The following is a 21,190-nucleotide window of genomic DNA, read 5'->3' on the forward strand; positions in this document are numbered from 1 at the left end:
AGTAATCCTTTTCCACCCAATTCATACGAACTAACTTCATGTGGTATTATTTTTTTTTTCACAGAGTATAGTGATAAGTGGCATCAAATGAAAAAGCTCGATTAATACTTTTCGAAACTGATCTTATTTCTGATATTGGGTGAAATGTAGGGGGAGATAGGGCTTAAAATGTTTGCACCAGAAAGTGAAACAAGTTTCGTTCTTAGAACATATCCAACCGAAAAATCTGAAAAAAAATAGTGATGTATCTATATGAAATCTAAGGTTAAAACTACAGACCATGCCGATATCTACACAAATAAAGTTAATAATAGTATATTACCATGTTTTAAAAATTTCATCTCAAAAGTACAAAATTTGGCATCAGCACAGGCGATAGCATAGGACATAATTCTGGAAGGCAATTTAAGTATTAATAATAAAGGTACAGAAGGTCAAAATATCGCATTTCAGCTAAATTTATTGCACTCTAAGACGTGTATGACATTTTCGCGATTTAAAGCAAACTTGTGGCGCGGAACGATTGGCAACATTCGAAATTTATTTAGTCTCTCTAAGCCAGTGAAGCACAATGTGCAGCACCACATTAACGCTATTGGTTCCCCGAACTGCTCGAAGGTGCGTCCTCTACCACACCAGAAACTGGCTATTGCATGGAGAGAATTTGAACAACTTGTTCAACAGGGTATCAGTAGACCTTCAAACAGCTGTTGGTCTTCCCCACTGCGTATGGTCCCTACGCCAAACGGCGAATGGCGCCCTTGTGGGGATTACAGAAGGCTAAATGCACAATCTATTCCTGATCGATATCCAATTCCACAAATTGCCGCATCTGCCCTGTAGCTCCAGAAGACATACCAAAGACGGCAATATGCCTCTTCGAGTTCTCCCAGATGACTTTCGGATTGTGCAATGCAGGGAATGCAATTTAAGTCCACCTTTTTCTCGGAGTTTAAACGCCAGCGGACTATTGCATACCACCCGCAATTCAATGGGATGCTAGAACGTTGGCACCGAAATCTAAAAGCCGCTATTATGGCACGCGATGATCCGTCCTGGACTCAAGTCTTGCCTTTCGTCTTACTCGGCCTACGTACAACCCGCCGAGAGAAATTTGCTGCCAGCGTCGCGGAGCTGGTATACGGGGAGAACCCAAGACTCCCAAGTGACCCGGTCTTCGACAAGAGATCGGGTCTCACAGAGTCGGGGTTGGTGCGTCTGCTGAGGGACAATCTCCGATGCATCAAAGCCACACCCCCCACCCGACACTCGTCCCCACCTGTCTGTGCGCCTAAAGAACTAGACATTTGACCGCACGTCCTGGTTAGCACGGATGCCGTCCGAAAGTCGCTGCAGCCTTTATATGAAGGCCCGTACCGCGTTCTCGAGCAGGGAGAACATTTCTTCCAGCTTGAGATCGGAGGACACAAAAAGGCGGTCTCCCTGTCCAGGCTCAAACCCGTGTGCACCCCAAAACAACGTCGCGTTCGCTTCGCAGATTGAAGGGGAACGCAGTTCCGAGTTCGGTCGCTGAAACCCCTAGGTTTCATCTCGGGGCGGAGTGATGTGGCGCGGCAGGATTGGATAGATGACGCCGCCGACGTTCCCCGCGCGTTTTAGAGCTCGCCACATGAGTGGAGAGCCAGCGGTGAAAAAGTGCCGTTGGTTGGAGGGAGAGGGATCGCGTGAAAAACCAACAGGTCTCTTCTGCGCCAGCATTCGCCACTGACAGTCGAGTGTGGTAGTTTTCCTTCTCCACTTATTGAAGTATTTGAATACCAAAGCTATCTTGTGAAATATTTGAATACCAAAGTCATCTTGTGAAATATTGGAATAGTAAAGTGTGGTTAGAAAAAGATGAACAATTCAATATTTTATTTTCTTGGTTTGCTCCCCTTTCATATGATAATAAACAGGAAAACAAACGAGTTGGCTTGGATTTTGGGAAACTCAGTCATTGGCACAAACATATATGAATGGTCGGCCCATGGGGACATTTAAGTTTTCCTTTCTTGGCTTTTTTAGTTATTTGTATGCCAGTGCCAATTACTCGAGATAGACATGTGTATGTATATGTATGCGGTAGTAAAGCTTGCGGGTAGTATCCAATAAAACCGACATGCGTGTACCCGTGTTACCAGTGGTTTTTAATGGACATACATAACAGGAATATACATATATATATGCTTTTGTGCACGGGGTAAAATGGAAGTGCGTGAAGATGCGTTAGATCAATTTAGGTACGCACATATATATGATGCGGTAATGGATAATATTTGTTTATTTAGAATGGACACAGTATTCATGCCGCTGACATGTATTCACATAGGTAGATGCATCTTGGATTTTGGCAAAATATGACGCAATATTTTGCATCCTTAGCTATGTACGAATTGAAAATCGTGCATAGAGAGTTTCTTACATAGGACGAACACAAAATCTTTATACCCGAACCGCCCAGTTTCCGGTATCCCGAATTGTTTGTATCTGTTTTTGGTGAACTGCTTCATATCTCCTAATAATGTTGAACTCCTAGTGTGAAGCGTGTGGAATTAGCTATAATCAATAGAGTACTTTGCAGAGCGAATTATTTGTGTAAGTTCATCCAAGAATCATCAAAGCAGCAATATAGGCTATAATATAGAGCATGGTCCTACCAGGTTTGGTGGAAATCTCACTACTATTAACAAAGTTATGATAGGTCAAAATTGTCACAAACTAGACATTTTTACACAATATACTTGTAAGCATACATTACTAGGTATTAATGGGAGAAATGTCCACCTAAATATTTTTATAAAAGAAATACACAAAACCTGTCATACCTGAAACGTCCAGCTTCCGGTTTCCCGACTTGTTTTTGTATGTTATTTTACAGATTGATGAAGAATTAATCGATTCCTGCGAGATCCAATTCTGAAACTGGGCTGTGGCAGAGCGAGCAGCTTGCGTGTCGAACGTACACAGATCCAAATCGCGGTCGCCATGAAATCGAAAAACAATTTTTGAAAGCGAAAATTGTTCGGTGTCAGTGCCGTATGGAGTCAGGACAGAGAGGAGAGTTTTACTATTATTCAATGTTTAAATTGCATTTTTAATTTAATTTCTAATGAATAGATTACAAATATGGAATCCGAGTGCGACACGACAGTGCATTTTCCTTTCAATCGTGCAAGAAACAATTCTCAATTCAAACGGTAAAATAAAATGGGTAGAGCAACAAACTCCGTCAAGTTTTTAGTTATGTTTATTTGATCGCGAGAAAATTGAGTTAGTTTCATAAGTTCAAAGGGAGATAAAAAGAATTAACTGTCTATGAAAGATCAGCTAAACGTTTTATTGCAGACTGCAATTGGCTTGTAAACTCAGAGAATTTCCTTTTTTGCAGTAGCCAGCTCCGATCTTCACATACCTGTGAGTATTTAGCTAATATCTAGCCCCATAGCATATAGTATAGTCGTTACAGATTGCATAATTTCACTTAGCACATAATGGCAAGTTTGTTGTCGATTACGATCCGTACATATAGAAATGAATGCGAAATATGTCCGTTGGTTCTCCTTGTCTACAGGGTGGAGAATACATCGACATAACTTCAAGAGTTCCTTAACTACATTTTTTGCTCTCAACTAGCGGAATGGAGACACACTTGTTCGGCCAAAATTTTCTCAAAAGTAACAACGCACTTATAAAATGAACACGATATGAGAGTCATATGCGCCACCCGTTGTCGGAAAGTACGAAATGAAGTCTACATCTACGTACATCTGGTTAATCTTGTAGGAAACCAGTTGTTTGCCTTATCGTTGAATTACCTCCGTAATAAATAAATATGTATGTATATCCACAACCATGTACATGCTTCTGCTATTCTGTGTATTTCTTATACGCTGGATAATATATTAGCCAGCCAACTTAACGCCTTGGGAAATTTAGGAATTTAGGTTAGGTGTGAGGAGGGGAAACTTGCTTAGCACTCCTGAATGCTCTCAGATACTTAAGAAGCTCAGTGATTATCAGGGAGAAGATTAACCTAATTCCTTCTCAAAATAATATTAGGTGTGAAACCCATGCTTTTATTTTTCTGAACATCTTGGACAGGACTTTCCAAGAGGCACGTGAAGCTTTTTCTTGATCCAATCTATTATTTTGAAAAGCTGATTATTTTCACATGATTGGTGAGAAGCTAGAAGTAGGATACCAAGATGCTATCGCCAGCGATTTCAGGTGAAGTGGTTTGACCCTTCCGTGATCTTCACTGCTTTAGGTCGACTTACTCAGTCTTATTAGAAGGATGAATTCCATTGTATGAATGGTTTTTCCCACTCAAATTTCCATATCGCTTCGTGATCACATGCAACCAGAAATCTTCAGTGCTGTCTGGGAGACTAGTGCGGTCGAAATTTTGAGAATTTTAGATTTCACTTAGATTGGAGATCTTACTTAGATGCAACCCCCGGTGGATGCTGTCAAACGGTTATCAGTCAAAAGTAAGTACAGCGCTAATTTAAATACACGTTATGATCTGTAAAATTTCAAGTTCATCATGCGGGAGTAAGCCGTATGGCGAGGTCTTCGAAGTTGAAAGCATTAATGTTAATATTCAGATTCCTGTAAATTCCTGTGAACTATGAGTCATTGGCTCGGGAAATCAAGAAAATTTGGAGTCTCGGGAAAGTAGTTGTAGTTCCTATAATATTATTAGCTACAGGTATTGCAAAATGCCTCACGGCTTCCTTGACGTCCTGGCACTCTTACAGAGTCTGGTGCCAACCATGCAGAAATATACCATTCTGCATACGTACTTGATGTTGCGGGGTGTCCTCGACGGAATCTCCCATCAACCTACCACCGGCCACTACCATTAGCGCCCCCTTATAATTTAAGCAGGTAATCTAATCTAACCCAATTGGATCACGGCATTGTATTAGAGCACTTCATTCAAACCGTAAAGGTACAATACAGGATTATAGTACCTTATAGGAGGCAATGTGGCCACCATTCCGCTCGTCTGAGATTATTACCCTGATTAGACTCACGGTTGAATCGACTGGCATCCGACGTCAAATCATGATACAAACCCCACTGCCACCAATGACCACTCAGCTATCCGGACACGGATATATAAATGGTATATAAATATAAGAAGTATAGATATGTAAGTGGAACCATAATGTACCCCGATATTCTTACATAAAAATTCAACAAAACCTTTCATACCTTAACGCCGAGCTGCCGCTTTCGAACTTGTTCTTTTTCGCTAGCGTTTATTTCGGTGCGCGTATATAAATATTCCGGGAATAATTTGTTCCCTTTTCGTCTGGGATGTATAGCACTTTTAAATAAATAAGCACACTGTCAAAATAGGGGAATTGGTTGATTATTTACATTTATTAATATGCATATATTACTGGCAAACAATTCAAATTCAAAGCAATTCAATGGGATCACAGCAAAAGGAAGTGGGTATTTACTGCACCTTAAGGAAATATTCTATATATATGTATATTGATATACAGGGTGCGGCAGCATAACTTCCTTTTTTCAAAACTCAATAAAAACTATTGTATGCATCGGAAAATATTTATTTATTTTTTATAATGTAGGTACATGTCTAAAGTTTTTATTTACATTGTTTTGAAGATCAAATCTGTTAGGTGACGTCCCCCATTCTCCATACATTGCGTAAACCGATTTCTGGCGTTTGTCACGACTCTTGTTAGCATAGCAGGTGTTATGTTGGCAATTTCTTCTTGCATATTGGTCTTCAAACCTTGTAGGGTTCTTCGACGGTTCACATAAACACGGGATTTGAAAAAACTCTATAGAAAAAAATCACAAGGGGACAGATCGGGAGAGCGTGCCGGCCATTCCAAATCGCCTCTAATTGAGATAAGGCGCTCTGGAAAGTGTTCCCTCAAAACAGCCATCGATGCTCTTGAAGTGTGTGCTGTTGCACCGTCTTGTTGGAACCAAGTGTCCCCCAAATCCAAATTTTCTAGCCGTGGGAAAAAAAATTCTGTAGCATTTTTACATACCAGTCCGAATTCACTGTCACTGCAACCTCATTTTCCTCAAAAAACCAGGGACCCATAATTCCAGCGGAGGAGATTGCACACCACACTGTGACTTTGGGTGAATGCAAAGGCTTTTGATGAAATTCTCGAGGGTTGGTGTCAGCCCAGTAGCGCATGTTTTGTTTGTTAACCGACCCACATAAATGAAAATGGGCTTCATCGCTAAAAAACAATAGCACCCTCGGGAACGGCATCAAGAAGACGCTTATACGCGTTCATCCGAGAATTGAAGTCACGTTCTGAAAGTTCCTGCACTATCGCCATCTTATAGGGATGAAAATGAAGATCATCACGAAGAATTCTTCTCACAGAACGATCGGATAGTCCAAGGGCAGATGCGTGTTTGCGCACAGAACGCCGTGGCGATCGCTACATTGACGCTCTCACTGCTTCAATGTTCTCAGGTGATCTAACGGGCCGAGGGACTCCAGTTCTTCCTTTTGTCGCACTTGCAGTTTGTCTGAATGTAGTGATCCATGTAACAATTGATTTGCGGTCTGGGACGGGAGCCAACGGGGCTAAATTAAAGCGATTCCGAAATGCACGCTGTGTTGCAATAACCGAACATCCGCTTAAAAAGTAAACCTCAATGGCAAAGGCACGCTCCTCACTATTCCAACGCATGATGGCGACTGAACTGTGTCGGGACAAAACTTTACAGTATCCCCTCTTGAACGAGACCACTAACACTCCGCTATGACATCAACTAACTGAGTGGCGCGCATTTTAAAAAAGGAAGTTATGCTGCCGCACCCTGTATATACATATATCAGTGCCCCAAAAAGGCGAACCCTCTGAAATACTAAGGGTCACTTTTTTAGTTATTTTTTATATCAATCTTATTTTCTTTCTTTCGCACGTAGTTTGTGGATAGTGTGCAATTCAGGTGAATATTTATACATATATATGTATGTCCTCACTTGTTGGAAGCTTCTTGTTTTTCGACTTATTATATAAAGAGATGGGGTTAAACAAAAGATTAGGTGTTGAAGGAAAAGCTTTATTAAGAAAATATTTCTTCGTCTAATCCTTTTATCCTATCTATTCAAATATCCAGCCCAAAAAGTCTATAAGGGCAATATCTATGGTAGAAAAAGAAGACGACACAGACCCTGCCGAAGATTGCGCGATGGCGTAGGCCAGGACGCCAGACAGCTTTTAGGGATAGTTATGCCTATGTTATTCCTTATGCTTATGAGTACTTCTTGCCTTCTTCTTCTTTCTTTGCATTTCTAACATGAACTTAAGGAGCGTTTTCAGGTAAATTACTAAAATATGCTAATATATTATTATTAACTTTATTTATGTAGATATTGGAATGGGATTCATTTTGAGGCCTAGATTTCGTTTACACTACTGATTTTTTTTCAGATTTTTCGGTTGGATAGGTTCTGAGAACGTTTCAGACAAAACGTTAAAAACACCGCACACCGTGATTCTTCCACGAGTACTCGTCGTAGTCTGAGACATAAGGATGCCATTTAAAATGGACCTTTTCAAAGAATATGGACATGCAGACGCTCCTGGGTTTCAGTTGGTAGCCTCGGATGTCCGCTACCCTTCTTTCTTGCGTGTTACGGAACCGGACTGCGAAATGCTGAGTGCCTACCCTCCCAACTACCCTCTGACCTGAGCCTTTTTGTGCCACTTTAACGATAAAGGGTTTCAGCTTCTCAGGCAATTGTTTTCTAGAACTCAATAAATCAGCAATAAACTGAGAAAATTACTTTGGGCACTTTTTTTCCAGTAAATGAACCACAAATTTAGATTATTTTGCGCACGGTTTTTGCTCGCATTATGATAAATTTTTTCAAAACTTGAAATTACTCATCCAATTCTGTATATTCTGTAGATATGCTATAAAATCATATATAATATATAACATAAGGATTAAAAATACATTCATTTTTTTACGGAAAACATCTTAACATTTTGAACAGGTTTTTTTTCATACCTACTACTTATACTTACGGTGATTCAATCTGGCTCCTTGTGATATGAGCATTGATATCGGGGTCACACCTCCTTGGCGGGGTCTTCCTATGCTGCCGTTGCTCCCCCGGCCTTTTCCCCCGCCACCGCTAAGTCCAAACAGCTGGTCTGTTGCTGTCTGCCCATATTTCAAGTACTGTTTGTGCAGTCCCATCGTTTATTTCTGCAAAATAATGGAGATTGGTTGATTTATTGATACGCTATACAGCACAATGCGTACAACAATTTCTTAATAATATCCGAAAACTAATTTAATCAAGAACTTGCAAATGTCATCACAAATTTGTTGATTTATCAGGTTGTCCACAAAGTTTTCGCACAAATCAAAGACAGAATTCAGCAGATAAGTTTATAAAAACCTTTAATTATTTAATCTAATATATAATTGCCTCCATTAGATACGACTTCCCTCCATCTATCGGGCAACTTCAAAATCCCCCCTCTATAAAACTCTTAACCCTTCCCCTCAAAGTACGTGCGAAGTGCACTTTGGAGGTCAGCTTCAGAAGTCATTTTTTTACCATCCAGAAAATGTTGGAGGGACCTGAACAAATGGTAATCAGAAGGAGCAAGGTCGGGACTATACGCAGGATGACTCAAAACTTCCCAGCCAAGCTCACTCAATTTTCGCTGAGTAGTTAAAGATGTATGCGGCCGGGCGTTATCATGATGAAAGACAATATTTCGCCTGTTGACCAATGCTGGTCGTTTCGAACGTAGCTGGGTGTTTAATCTGTCGAGCTGCTCGCAGTACTTATCGGCGATAATGGTCTCGTTTGGTCCCAAAAGCTCGTAGTGTATGGGGCCACGAACGTCCCACCATATACTGAGCATTCGCTTCTGCTGATGAATAGACGGCTTTGCTACCGATGGACCCGGTTGATCTCGATGAGTGTAGGCTCGTTTCTTCGCTACGTTTTCGTACACAATCCATTTCTCATCGCCAGTTACCAATCGATTCAAAAAAGGGTCGTTTTCGTTCCGTAAAAGGTTAGCGGAGCAAATTCTCACTCTATCGGCCAGATTTCGCTCAGTCAGTTCGTGCGGTACCCACTTTGTGCTCTTCAAAACATATCCAAGACGCGTAATGGCTACTGCTACTCCTGATTTTGATACACCGAGATCCTCTGCAAGCACACGTGTCGAAAGAAAAGGATTCGCTTCCAGTTTGTTGCGCAGGATATCGTCGTCAATCGTATAGGGTCTTCCTGAGCGAGGTTCATCTTCAAGTATCAGGTCTCCGCTGTAGAATTTTTCGAACCAATCGTAAACTGTCCTGCGCTTTACCTTTCCTTCACCGAATACCTTCGACAAATTTTCAATCGCCTTCGGCACCTTCGTCCCCATTTGAAACTCGTACAAAATGCAATGACGAAAATGTACTTTGTCGAATTCCATGTTTATCCTTGAATATCCTTCACAACACTGATCCTTCAAGGATAATTTACCATGCATTTTATAGTTAGGACTCTGACCTTTCCATTGGGATATCACATGTTGTACCTGCTGTTTTGGTTTGTCTGCTAATTGCTTTTTAATTGTCACATTAATATTTGTGCGAAAACTTTGTGGACAACCTGATACATTAGATTACTGCGTTTGTTAGTCCACATATCTTTATGAAAGTCAATGTCCTTCGTTTGTAAATAATCCTGCGAATTTATTAAAAAATGTGTAAATCAGCGCCAAATTGCCATTACCGATCTTCTAAAGGTTTTATTAGAACGGAAAGCCCAGAATTAAAGACAAGACTCATATTCAGAAAATATGAACCCTGAGCAGCAAAAATCTGAAAAGGAAACTGTTCTTCGGGTATCAATTTGAAATATTCCACTTACTTACATCGATGGAAGTAGTGCTGTAGTTTCGGGAAATTGAAAACAATAAAAGGGAAACTTCACAACTTGCCAAAGAAATCTAAGGAGGCAGAATGATGTTATCCAGCTCTATTTCCTTAATGAAAGTCTAGAAATTGAACCCGACGAGAACTGACATTTAGGAAGTGGTGGTGATGTCCTGGATGAACGATGTGACAACAACCTCTGGTCACAATAAGGAGAGACTTAAATTCTCCTCTGCTTGCTTAATGTCAAGCTGCCCTATTTGTGTTCAGATTGGTGACTGTCTCTAGCCCAGACTGTACTCTCCAAAGCTAGTAGTGTAGTTGAAGTAAAACTCCATAACACCTAGGATTCCTTGAAGACCATCTTTTCTGCTATAATGATCAATATGGACAAGGAGGACTTATGTAAGTGAGTAGGTCATTGAAGCTGATTGACAGTTAAATTGAGAGATTTCAATGAGAAGTATATTGGCTACAACTGCGCCAATAATGCAAAGAAACACTGATGATGTTTGATGTTTTAAGAGCTTTGTATTTGAACTCAATTTTTTGTATTTGTGCATCACTATCTTGAGCACAGACAAAGAAGTTCTTCATCATAATTAATATTTTGAGGTTTCATATAAAACAGAGTCTTATTCAAATCGATCCGGTCTATCTGTCTATTTGTTTATCACACAGTTTTTTTCAAAAAAGTGACAGTATCACATCAAATGTCAGTATCACATTGAAGGGAATCGTCGCATATACTCAATGCTTATATGCAACACTACGAGAAATGTGCAAAAAGAATCGTACCGCACTTAAATGTCTTTCCTTAAAAAATTCACAAAACTCTTCATGTTTGAACCGCAGCACTTACGGTTTTGGGTTTGTTTAGGTGTTGAATGATTGGAGAATCTACAGTGCTTGTGCAGGTATCTGGGATATTTTCCTTAACATATATTCGAGGCAGATGCAGGTGCAAAACCGCAAAACTAAATTGCAGAAACCCAAATAAGTTTCATCAAGAAATTTAAATAGGACAACTTTGCCTGAAAGGTTCAATTTTAATTTTCTTCCAATAAATTTTAAAATTAACAAAACCAAGGTTTACAATCGCACTTGTTCTCGCGCTCTTCTAATCTGATTAATATATCCATATGGCTTTTAGTTGACTCTAACCTTTAAAAGATGCATGTACAAATTTGACAGCTGACGAACTATTAGTATGTGGGATAGAGCATTTTGAGTGAAAGAACTTTTGTTAGTTTGAAGAAAATGGATAAAAATGTGAATAAAGCATTGCTTTTTGGCGAAAAAAATACTGTTTGCACCAGGAAAATCAACGGTTGAGAAGTGGTTTGCTAAGTTTAAATGAGCCAAAATGGACACCGAGGACGATGCACGCCACAACGAAAACGTCACTACTGTAAAATATTAGGAACCTAGGGTAAACTTAAGGGGGTTGGGAGTATATTTACAAAATACAAAAATATGCTATTATTAACTTTATTTGAGCGAACTTTGGGATGGAGAATATTTTGATATTTTTTCGTTTGATACCCTTCATGGCTATGTTCGGTGAAAAAAATTTTGCGCGGCCCCTTTGCACCTCCTTAAGTTAAACGTGGAATAACGAAATTCACTGGGGGTTATTGTTCAAAATTTTCTACCAAATTCTATGTCAATAGGTATAAACGTTTCTCAGAAAAGTGTTAGGACAAGCATACAGCCAGTGAACCGGCTTTAATGAGGGTTTGTTTCAAATAAAACCTCAAAAATCAGTTCGGTCCACTATCTAATTGCGCTAAGAATGCGCTGTGTGTTTAGGACAATATTGATTGAGGTCGTGTGAACTATCGTGGAAATGATGTGTAGAGATGTTTTTGCGATGGAGCCACAGTAATTTTAGAAGCGAACGAAAGCAAATTCAAATAATTTGATTGCGAACCAAAAAGGCACTAAAAAGATGGCACCACCGGCGGGACAAGTGTGAGGAAAGCAGCTGGGGACATTGACGGTAAAACAAACGTACGCAGAAGTGATTTACCACTTCACAATTTTTTACGAGACACGGTGATTATAGAAAGTAAGGGCACTGCTACACCCGAAAATGCGGAGGACGTAATATTTTATTATCCGTGATTCATGCAGGAAATAAGGAGGAGCGTGTTTACAATTTGATTGAGGAGACGAAAACCAAAGGAGAACTGCCTTGCGGAAAACGTCACTAACGACTATACGCCATGCATCTGGGTAACAAGTATGTTTTCTATGAAGGCTGACTTCAAACTGTTCGATAACTTTTCATTTTATAAGTTATTCAGGGAAGAACTTACGATTTCGCAAAATTGACAGTAAGTATGATAGTTAGATAGTATTTAGGTTTTATGACTTGCAGTTTTTATGTTTTCAAAAGCATACCATTTAAAGAAATTTTCTAGTATCATGTTGAAATACCGCAATTATAAGCAACTTTTTTAGTGAATGCGTAAAATTTTAAGCATTCCTTGTTGGAATATTGTTGCAGTTATTAAGTGTAAGCCAGGAACCGTTTCAAGGTCTTGTGCGAAACAAAACCTTATTAAAATCGAATCAATATCCATCTGTTTGTCTGTCTGTTACACCCGATTTGCTTGCCATCGCCTGGAAACTCTATTTCTTTTGTTTTTCGTACGCAAAATTGAAATCCAGATAGTACCAAAAAATCGTAATAATAACACGTTTAGCATCAAGTACATCCGTCGCTGGGCAGTACATGAATTTTACCAAACGTTGGATATATTTGGCTAGTCGCGAAGGTCCCATTTCGAACAAAAAATACTTGATGCGACGTCTTCTCGGATAATGGAGAAAAATTCCAGACGAATATATCCAACGTTTCGTCAAATCCTGCCAGTGCCTAGTGAAAGATGGATTTAAAGCTAAAAGTCTCCATACGGAGTATTAAGTACTCATTTTTTGCATTTTTTTTTGTGTAAAACAAAACCTTATTAAAATCGATTCAATGTCTATCTATCAGACGCACTTTTCTCCAAAACGGCTAAACCGATCCAAACGAAATTTGCTGACCAGATGGCAACTATGAAATCCCACGCATGCAGTGAGTGACATAAATTAAGTTGAGTTTAATGCGAGCTCTCCATACATGCAAAGAAGGATTTACAATTTTTCACCAGATATAGCCGTGTAGGGTATCACATGAAAGGTCTCGATTAGTATTAGAAACTGATATTAGTTTTGGCGTGAATTGCAAAATGCGTGAGTAATTAGTCCGAATGTAGGCACTTAAAATGAGACAGGACTCATTTTCCGAAACTACCCAACCCAAAAATCCGAAAAAATCAGGAAAGTGCACTTAGATGAAATCTAGGCCTCTCAGTATATCCCATTCCGATATCTGCTCAAATAAATTTTCTAATAGTTAAACCAAGTGGTTCATCAACTTGTGCTCAAAGTGTGGGACAACAAATCAATGCCTGATGATTGCCAACGAGGCATTATCTGTCTCATACATAAAAAGGGAGATATCACACAATGCAGCAATCATTGAGGTATCACGTTGCAATCTAGCCATCTTGCTAGGCCGGATAGCCCCACACGCCCAGAACATCATTGGCTCATACCAAAGAGGCTTCACTCCAGGCAAATCAGCAACACATCAGATTTTCTCTCTGCCGCAAGCGATGGAGAAACGGTTGGAATAGGGACACCGGTTGCACCATCTATTCATCGTCTTTAAATCCGCCTACGATAGCATAGCCAGGAGAAAACTGTACACGGCCATCAGAGAATTCGGTATCCTGACGAAATTAATAAGACTGTGCGAGGCCAGATAAAAGCAGCAGCATGACTCTCAAGACCATTCGATATCAACAACGGTCTACGACAAGGGGATGCCCTATCATGCGTCCTCTTTAACTTGGCCCTAGAGAAAATGATCCGTAATGCTGATGTAAATGCAGGAGGTATGATCCTCTTTAAGTCTACCCAACTACTGGCCTATGCTGACGATATCGACATCATGGAAAGAACCACCCGAGACGTACAAACTGCCTTCAGGCGTTCAGAACGTGGCCTTCATGCGGTCGAACCGAATGAATTATAGTTCTCAATCACTCTCTGAACAGAAAAATGAAATCTACTAATCAATTTTCCAATTTACGGGAGAGTTATACCTCCCTTCTACCGCTTAACTAAAATTAACCCTTCCCCCCCCCCCCCCCCCCTGGTCCTACCTCTCTTTGCACTCATTTGGCGAAAATTTTGTATTATACTCAAATTTTCTCAAAAAAGCAAAACCTTTCAGTTGTATTTTTGTATGCGGTAATTTTTGCTGACTTTTTTTTTCATGGAAAATCCCCAAAAGTATTCGTTTCCACTTTTGTACGCAAACATTGTCACTGGTACGGTTTATATATTCTTTTCCAAAAAATACAGCTTTCTCAAATCATTAACAAACAAGTCGGGAAACCGGAAGCTGGACGCTTCAGGTACGAAAGGTTTTGTGTATTTCTTAGTACGTAGCACGTAATGTATGCATATATTATGTGAGAATATTCACTTTCGGATGATATTGACATGCATAGTCTTGAATTTGCAAGGAAGCGACAACTTTGACGTATGATAACTTTGTTAGTAATAGCGCTATTTCGACGAAACTTGGTGAAATCATGCTCAATATTATACCCTATATTATTGCGAAAATTCATGGTGCTAACATGGACTTAAGGGGGGTTTTGCAGCCAATTACTAAAAATTATGGTAATATACTATTATTAACTTTATTTGTACAGATATCAGTATGGAAGGTATTTCGGAGCCCAGGCACCATATAGTGGCAGCCTGCTGATTTTTCTCAGATTTTTCGGTTGAGTAGTTTCTGTGAATGGCCCCCTTAAAGGAATGGTCACTTTCAACCCCCCGCACTCCCCACCTTTCCAACAAATGTCAAAACCAAGACCGGCTTCGAAAAGTACTAGCCGAGACCTTTAATTTGATACCCCACATGAGTATATTTGATGAAAAAAAAATTTACACCCCCCTTTTGCATGTATGGGGACCCCCCCTTAGATTCGACGTAAAAGGATGTAACTCACTGTATGTGTGAGCGTTCACAGTTCCCACCTTTCCACCAAATTTGGTGTCAATCGCTATAACCGTTTCTGAGAAAAATGCGTGTGACGGACAGACAGACAGACAGACAGACAGACAGACAGACGGACAGACAGACAGACAGACAGACAGACAGACAGACAGACAGACGGTAAACCGATTTTAATAAGGTTTTGTGTTTACACAAAAAGAAAAAGCGCTTAAAATGAGACACAACAGTTGTCTCTAGTAATTTTAACTGAAATAGTGATTAGTTAGGAACCCTCGTAAACGTGAGGACGTGAAACTAACATGCTCCTACATATAAAAATTTGAAACTGAAAGTTTTAGCATTAACTATGGCTCGATATTATTCAACACTTCGTCAGTGTCAAAATTCGAATTGTAGCACTGAAATTCCGTTAAAATATGGATATTTTCAGAAAAATTAACTTAGTAAGAATGAAAAGCAAAATTGGAATTTCATTTCTGAGGTTATTTTCTGGGAATCACCTTAAACCTTATTTAAACAGTTTGCACTTTTGCAATTTTTCCATGTAACTGTGTTAGTCTAGAAGAGCCTCCGGGAATGTACTTTTCAACGAAAACCTTTGCGCTATAGGTTCAACAGGAGTAGTATCTATTCGTTTTCTGGAAATTGCACTAGACTTTAGTAACATAATTACATTTCTTACAATTTTCAGTGTATTGATCACGCTTTGGATATTTATTTAATGGCAAAACAAACATATTTTATTTTCACCCAGCATTTCACCTTGGTTTGTGCAGACATCAACACCTCAAGAAGTTTATAGTCATCAAAATTGCATCACGTTTTAAAGCCAAAGTAATTACTCTTGCGTATTTGCATGAAAATAACGTTATAGTTCAAGTGAAGTGGAAATTTACGCTAGTGATGAGCTGCAGTGGATCGTTGTGGGGATTTGTTAAAATGTTGCAAGCACCACAATAAACCTTCCAAATGAATATTTAGAGTAATTGATTCAATAAAAGTTAAATTATAGGCGGTTTCGTCGAAAATGTAACGTCTGCATAAGCGTTAATTGCGTTTCTTTGCGAGTGCCCGAAGCTGAGGCACTTTTCTTGACCTTCACCATTCCGAGGACTCCCTTTGATAAAAAACTTTCATTCTTTATTACTTATCTATTGTCTACATCCTACCGAATTTCAGAACCCTGCGAAGTGAATTCATTATACGTAAGTGAGAATAGTCCAAATTAAAAATTTGGAAGGTGTTAAAACAATATTTCAATTTTCACTTTTTTTTTTCAGTGATTATACAAAGAGGAGCACACATTTTTCATAGTTTTGTCAAGAATCATGTCTATAAATTTCAAAATGATTGGTGGATTATTTTTTGAGTTAGAATTCTCGTGAATGTGATTTTGAGAAAAATGCATTTGAAATAAAAAAATTGTTTGAAAAGTCGCCTCTCGGATATGAAGAAATTTCTCACTCTTACAAAAAATGCAGTTACAACAAATGCAATTTACATAGTGTTACACGATTGCGTAAGTAATAAAATAAACAAGTCGGGAAAGGACTTGACGCTTGAGGTATGAAAGTTTTTGTGTTCCCCTATGTGAGGAGCATAACGTAGTTCTCCATTGGCTTATAGCATTGGCCCGAGATATTGAAATCGCTCAGTTCTGGGCAGGTGACTGACATTGCCCGAACTGAGCGATTTAAATATCTCGAAGGGCAGGTTACCGCCATCAGCGATTTAAATATCTCGAGTCAATGGTATCAGCCAATGGAGAACTGCGTAATGAAATTGTTTCACGCATTAATGCAACCTCAATGAAGCGGCATTCCCCAACTGGTGTTCTTTGTGATCAACGTATCAGCGCAAGTCTCAAATCTAAAATTTACTGCAATGTCGTCCGTCTGCCGCTCTCTATAGTTCTGAGTGTTGGCCGACTATAGAGGTCAATGAACGGCGTCTTGCGGTAATGGGGGCGAAGATGTTGCATTGCACTAGTGGCGTGACACGTTTTGATTATGTCTGAAATGAGAATATCCGCGATCGATATGGGTTTGCACCGATCGTGGAAAAACTGCAAGAGAGGCGTTTTCGATGGTGTGGTCACGTAATTCACGCTAACGGAAATTCAACAACCAATATTGGTCAGAACATCGAAAGCAATGGTAAGCAACCAAAAAGTCAGCCAAAACAATGGTGGCTTGATACGCTGGATGGAGATTTAAAGGCTTCCCGATTACTTCCTGATGACGAAACCGATTACTACGAGCCGACCCCGCTTGTGAACTGGAGGCTGAAGAAAAAGAAAAAGATGTGAGGACCGACGTGTGCACGATAGCTCCGTGTAATATAGCTAAAAATTCCATTGCCCTCTATTTTCTAGAAAGCGATTTAAATAAATCATTTGATGGGAAGCCCTGTGTTGATAATGGTCAACCTCATACGCCTCACACCCTGAGTTTAATATTATTAGCAAATTCCAACAATTTAACCAACATCAAATATAAACAAGTCGGGAAACCGAAAGCTGGACGCTTCAGGTACGAAAGGTTTTGTGTATTTCTTAGTACGTAGCACGTAATATATCCATATATTATGTGAGAGTATCCACTTTCGGGTGATATTGACACTCATAGTCTTCAATTTTCAAAGAAGCAACAAATTTGAGGTATTATAACTTTGTTAGTAATAGTGCGATTTCCACCAAACTTGGTAAGATCATGCTCTATATTATAGCCTATATCACTACAAAATTTCATGGTACTAGGGTGAACTTAAGGCGGGTTTCTAACCAATTACAAAAAATTGTAGTAATATACTATTATTAACTTTATTTAAACAGATATCGGCATGGAAGGTATTTCGGAGCCCAGGCACCATATAGTGGCAGCCTCCTGATTTTTTTCAGGTTTTTCGGTTTGGTAGTTTCTGAGAATGGCCCCCTTAAAGAAGTGATCACTTTCAACCCCCCGGGCTCCCCACCCTTCCAACGAATGTCAAAACTAAGATCGGCTTTGAAAAGTACTAATCGAGACCTTTAATTTGATACCCCACATGACTATATCTGATGAAAAAAAATTTTACACCTCCCTTTTGCATGTATGGGGACCCCCCTTAAATTCGACGTAAAGGGATGTAATTCACTGTATGCGTGAGCGTTCACAGTTCCCACCTTTCTACCAAATTTGGTATCAATCGCTATAACCGTCTCCGAGAAAAATGCGTGTGACGGACAGACAGACAGACAGACAGACAGACAGACAGACGGACAGCCAGACAGACAGACGGTAAACCGATTTTAATTGATTTGTGTAAACACAAAACCTTAAAAAGGGCTAGGGAGAATTAGATTCTTCTTGAGTGGAATTTTAATATTTCACTCGAATTTCAATTATTCTCGTTAATTATGACGTCAGCATCTTATTTGTATGGCTTAGGATGCTGTTAATTAGCACGAAATCGATAAGTTTGAACTTCTATAACTTTGACACTAATAGTTGGATTTTCATGGAACTTGGCATGTGAATGCACGAGACTGTCCCCTATGCCGGTGCAATTTAGTACACCTAGGATGAACTTAAGGGGAGTTTTTTAGTCAATTTCCAAAAGTTGATAATATACTATTAGTATATTTATTTGAGCACATACCGGAATGGGACATCTCTCGAAGATTAGATTTCACATAAGCGTTTTACACAAAACCTTAAAAAGGGCTGCAGATAAATAGATTCTTCATAAATGCCACTTTAATATTTCAGGCGAATGTCAATTATTCCGGGTAATTATGACGTCCGGATAGCTGAGTGGTTAGAGCACAAAGCTATCGTACGGAAGGTCACGGTTCAAATCTCACTGGTGGCAGTGGGATTTGTATCGTGATTTGACGTCGGATATCAGTCGACTCAGCTCTGAATGAGTACCTGAGTCAAATCAGGGTAATAATCTCGGGCGAGCGCAATGCTGACCACATTGCCTCCTAGTGTACCGTTACGGTCTTGAATGAAGTGCTCTAACACACTTCAAGGCCCTGATCCAATATGGATTGTTGCGCCAATGATTATTATTATTATTATTAATTATGACGTCAGCATCTGATTTGCATGGCTTTGGAAGCAGTAATTTAGCATATATATATGAAATATTGTCCTCTATGCTGGTACAAAATTCGGAAGTCCTAGGATGAATTTAAGGGGGGTTTTTCAGTAAATTTCTAAAAAGTACTAATATGCTATTAGTAAGTTTATTTGAGCAGATATCGGGATGGGACATATTTTGAGGTCGCACCATCCTGATTTTTTTTCGGATTTTTAGGTTGGGTAGTTTCCGAAAGTGAGTCCTGTCTCACTTCAAGTGCGTACGTTTTGACTCCTTATTCACGTACTTTGCAATTTATGCCAAAACTAATATCAGTTTCGGAAAGTACAAATCAAGACCTTTCATTTGATACCCTAGACAACTATATTCGGTAAAAAAAAATTTTGAATCCCCCCTTTGCATATATGGGGAGCCCCCCTTTATACTTCACCTAAATTTATGCCACTCGCTGTATGCGTGGGATTTCATAGCTTCTATCTGTCCACCAAATTTCGTTCGGATCGGTTTAGTCGTTTTGGAGAAAAATGCGTGTGACAGACAGACAGACCGACATTGAATCGATTTTAATAAGGTTTTGTTTTACACAAAACCTTAAAAACGATTGGTTTTTGAGGAACCCAATACAAAATATTAATCCCACAGCTTCTTAAGAACGTTGATACCCAAAAAGGTATTGATTATCTGTATCCTTTATGTACTTGATGTACTGGATAAAACTAACTTATTTCCTTAAATCTATTAATTTGTGGTAATAATTAGCGATAATACTATCAGTATCATTCCTGCAGAATGCCCTAAGGCCTTATCGTGTTGGACAGTGAACTCATAATTTTCTGCAAACATATCAATAATTGAAGGAAAAAGATTTTCCAACAGAATCGGTTTATAACTATTCTGAGTTTCACTAGAGTCTTCAAATGCAAGGCTCCCTACACAACGCCTACTTAACAGAGCAATGCCAGATCATTACTGCAGTTTGTTGGGGGCTTTTAATTATTGGTATGATATTGCTTTACACTCTCCGAATCGGCGTCTTACCTAAAGCCGCCGTTTTGATTTATGCAAATAAAATTTACACCCGTTGGAAAAGATGACTCGATGCTCCCTACCCTATTTGACATGATCAAGACCCCATTATAGGACAACAGGCTTAATCAGGCTCGCGAATTGACTTTTTTAACAGATCTACGTGCATGAAGCCAGCACTCTTGTAAGCCAAGCCTTACAGAATGCACAGAAATTATTACATTTTCAAACAGGCGCTATTTCAAAACGATCTCGACGCATCAAGCAATGAAGTATGCGATCTTCTCATGGCGAAGTTTTTCTAGACGGTCCCGATCTGTTTTTGCGCCCAGGATCTCCCGTCCAGCCATACTTTTACAGCAATCTTACAACGGTCAAGTGAGGACAAGGCATCTTACGTTCAATAAAAAAATTTCATTGTGGGATTTTTTTAGCGTTTTGGGTGTCTGCGAAAAGATGTTGTTAGTTTCTAAGTGCGCAAAACGATCTACAATTGCCCGCCCCATACCACTGTTGAGAATTTCGTTATCATGGATGAGCTGCCTACCCTATTGGCTATGTACACACAAGGAAAAATGAGAGGGTGGACTAATCACAGCACACGATGCAGCCGTTCTGAAACTATTGACGTCGAATGTACATTTCGAAGCATTTGATGACCCGATTGAAGACCTCACTGAGCCACAATATTGGGTCTCTGGGCTTTTCGCTTTCCAGAGCTCGGATGCAATGTCATCAGCTCCTGTTGGTTTCCCCGATTTTATCCGTTTTAACATAGACTTTTTTTCGACTTCAGGCCAAGTGGAGTTGCTCCGAATGTCGGCGGTACTTGTGGGAGTGGGGATGAACAAATTCTTCCGTCAAAATCTGCTAGAAATTTTCCCGTCATCTATCCGTCGCGGCTCCTCGATCGGGGAGGTAAGCACCGTTATTGTCATTAACACAACAGAATGTTCGATATCCTGTGTGCGTTCGTTTAGGCTTTTGACAAGCCGCTACAGATCTCTCTCAAGTTGCGAATATCCCGTTTGTCGAAAAGATTTTTGTAATGAACCGCTCGGTTACAGCGACCGCTTC

At 39.6% G+C, this 21,190-nt stretch overlaps 1 protein-coding gene across 2 annotated transcripts in view; it reads right to left on the reverse strand.

The window, feature by feature from the left end:
- LOC119648696 (lysosome membrane protein 2) overlaps nt 1-21,190 on the reverse strand; it is a 209,199-nt gene that overhangs the window by 99,726 nt on the left and 88,283 nt on the right. Inside the window, exons 1-2 of one of the 2 annotated variants that reach the window (XM_038050502.1) lie at nt 8,290-8,333; nt 8,049-8,232 (exon numbers count right to left, since the gene is read on the reverse strand). In XM_038050502.1, the coding sequence (XP_037906430.1) occupies nt 8,049-8,223 (175 nt within the window). In that variant the 5' untranslated portion in view covers nt 8,224-8,232; nt 8,290-8,333. Of the gene's footprint in view, nt 1-8,048; nt 8,233-8,289; nt 8,334-21,190 lie in introns of those variants that run through there. The other variant, XM_038050501.1, reaches the window with a different exon arrangement.

Source organism: Hermetia illucens, chromosome 2 (genome assembly GCF_905115235.1).
Source record: "Hermetia illucens chromosome 2, iHerIll2.2.curated.20191125, whole genome shotgun sequence".
Lineage (NCBI taxonomy): Eukaryota > Metazoa > Arthropoda > Insecta > Diptera > Stratiomyidae > Hermetia > Hermetia illucens.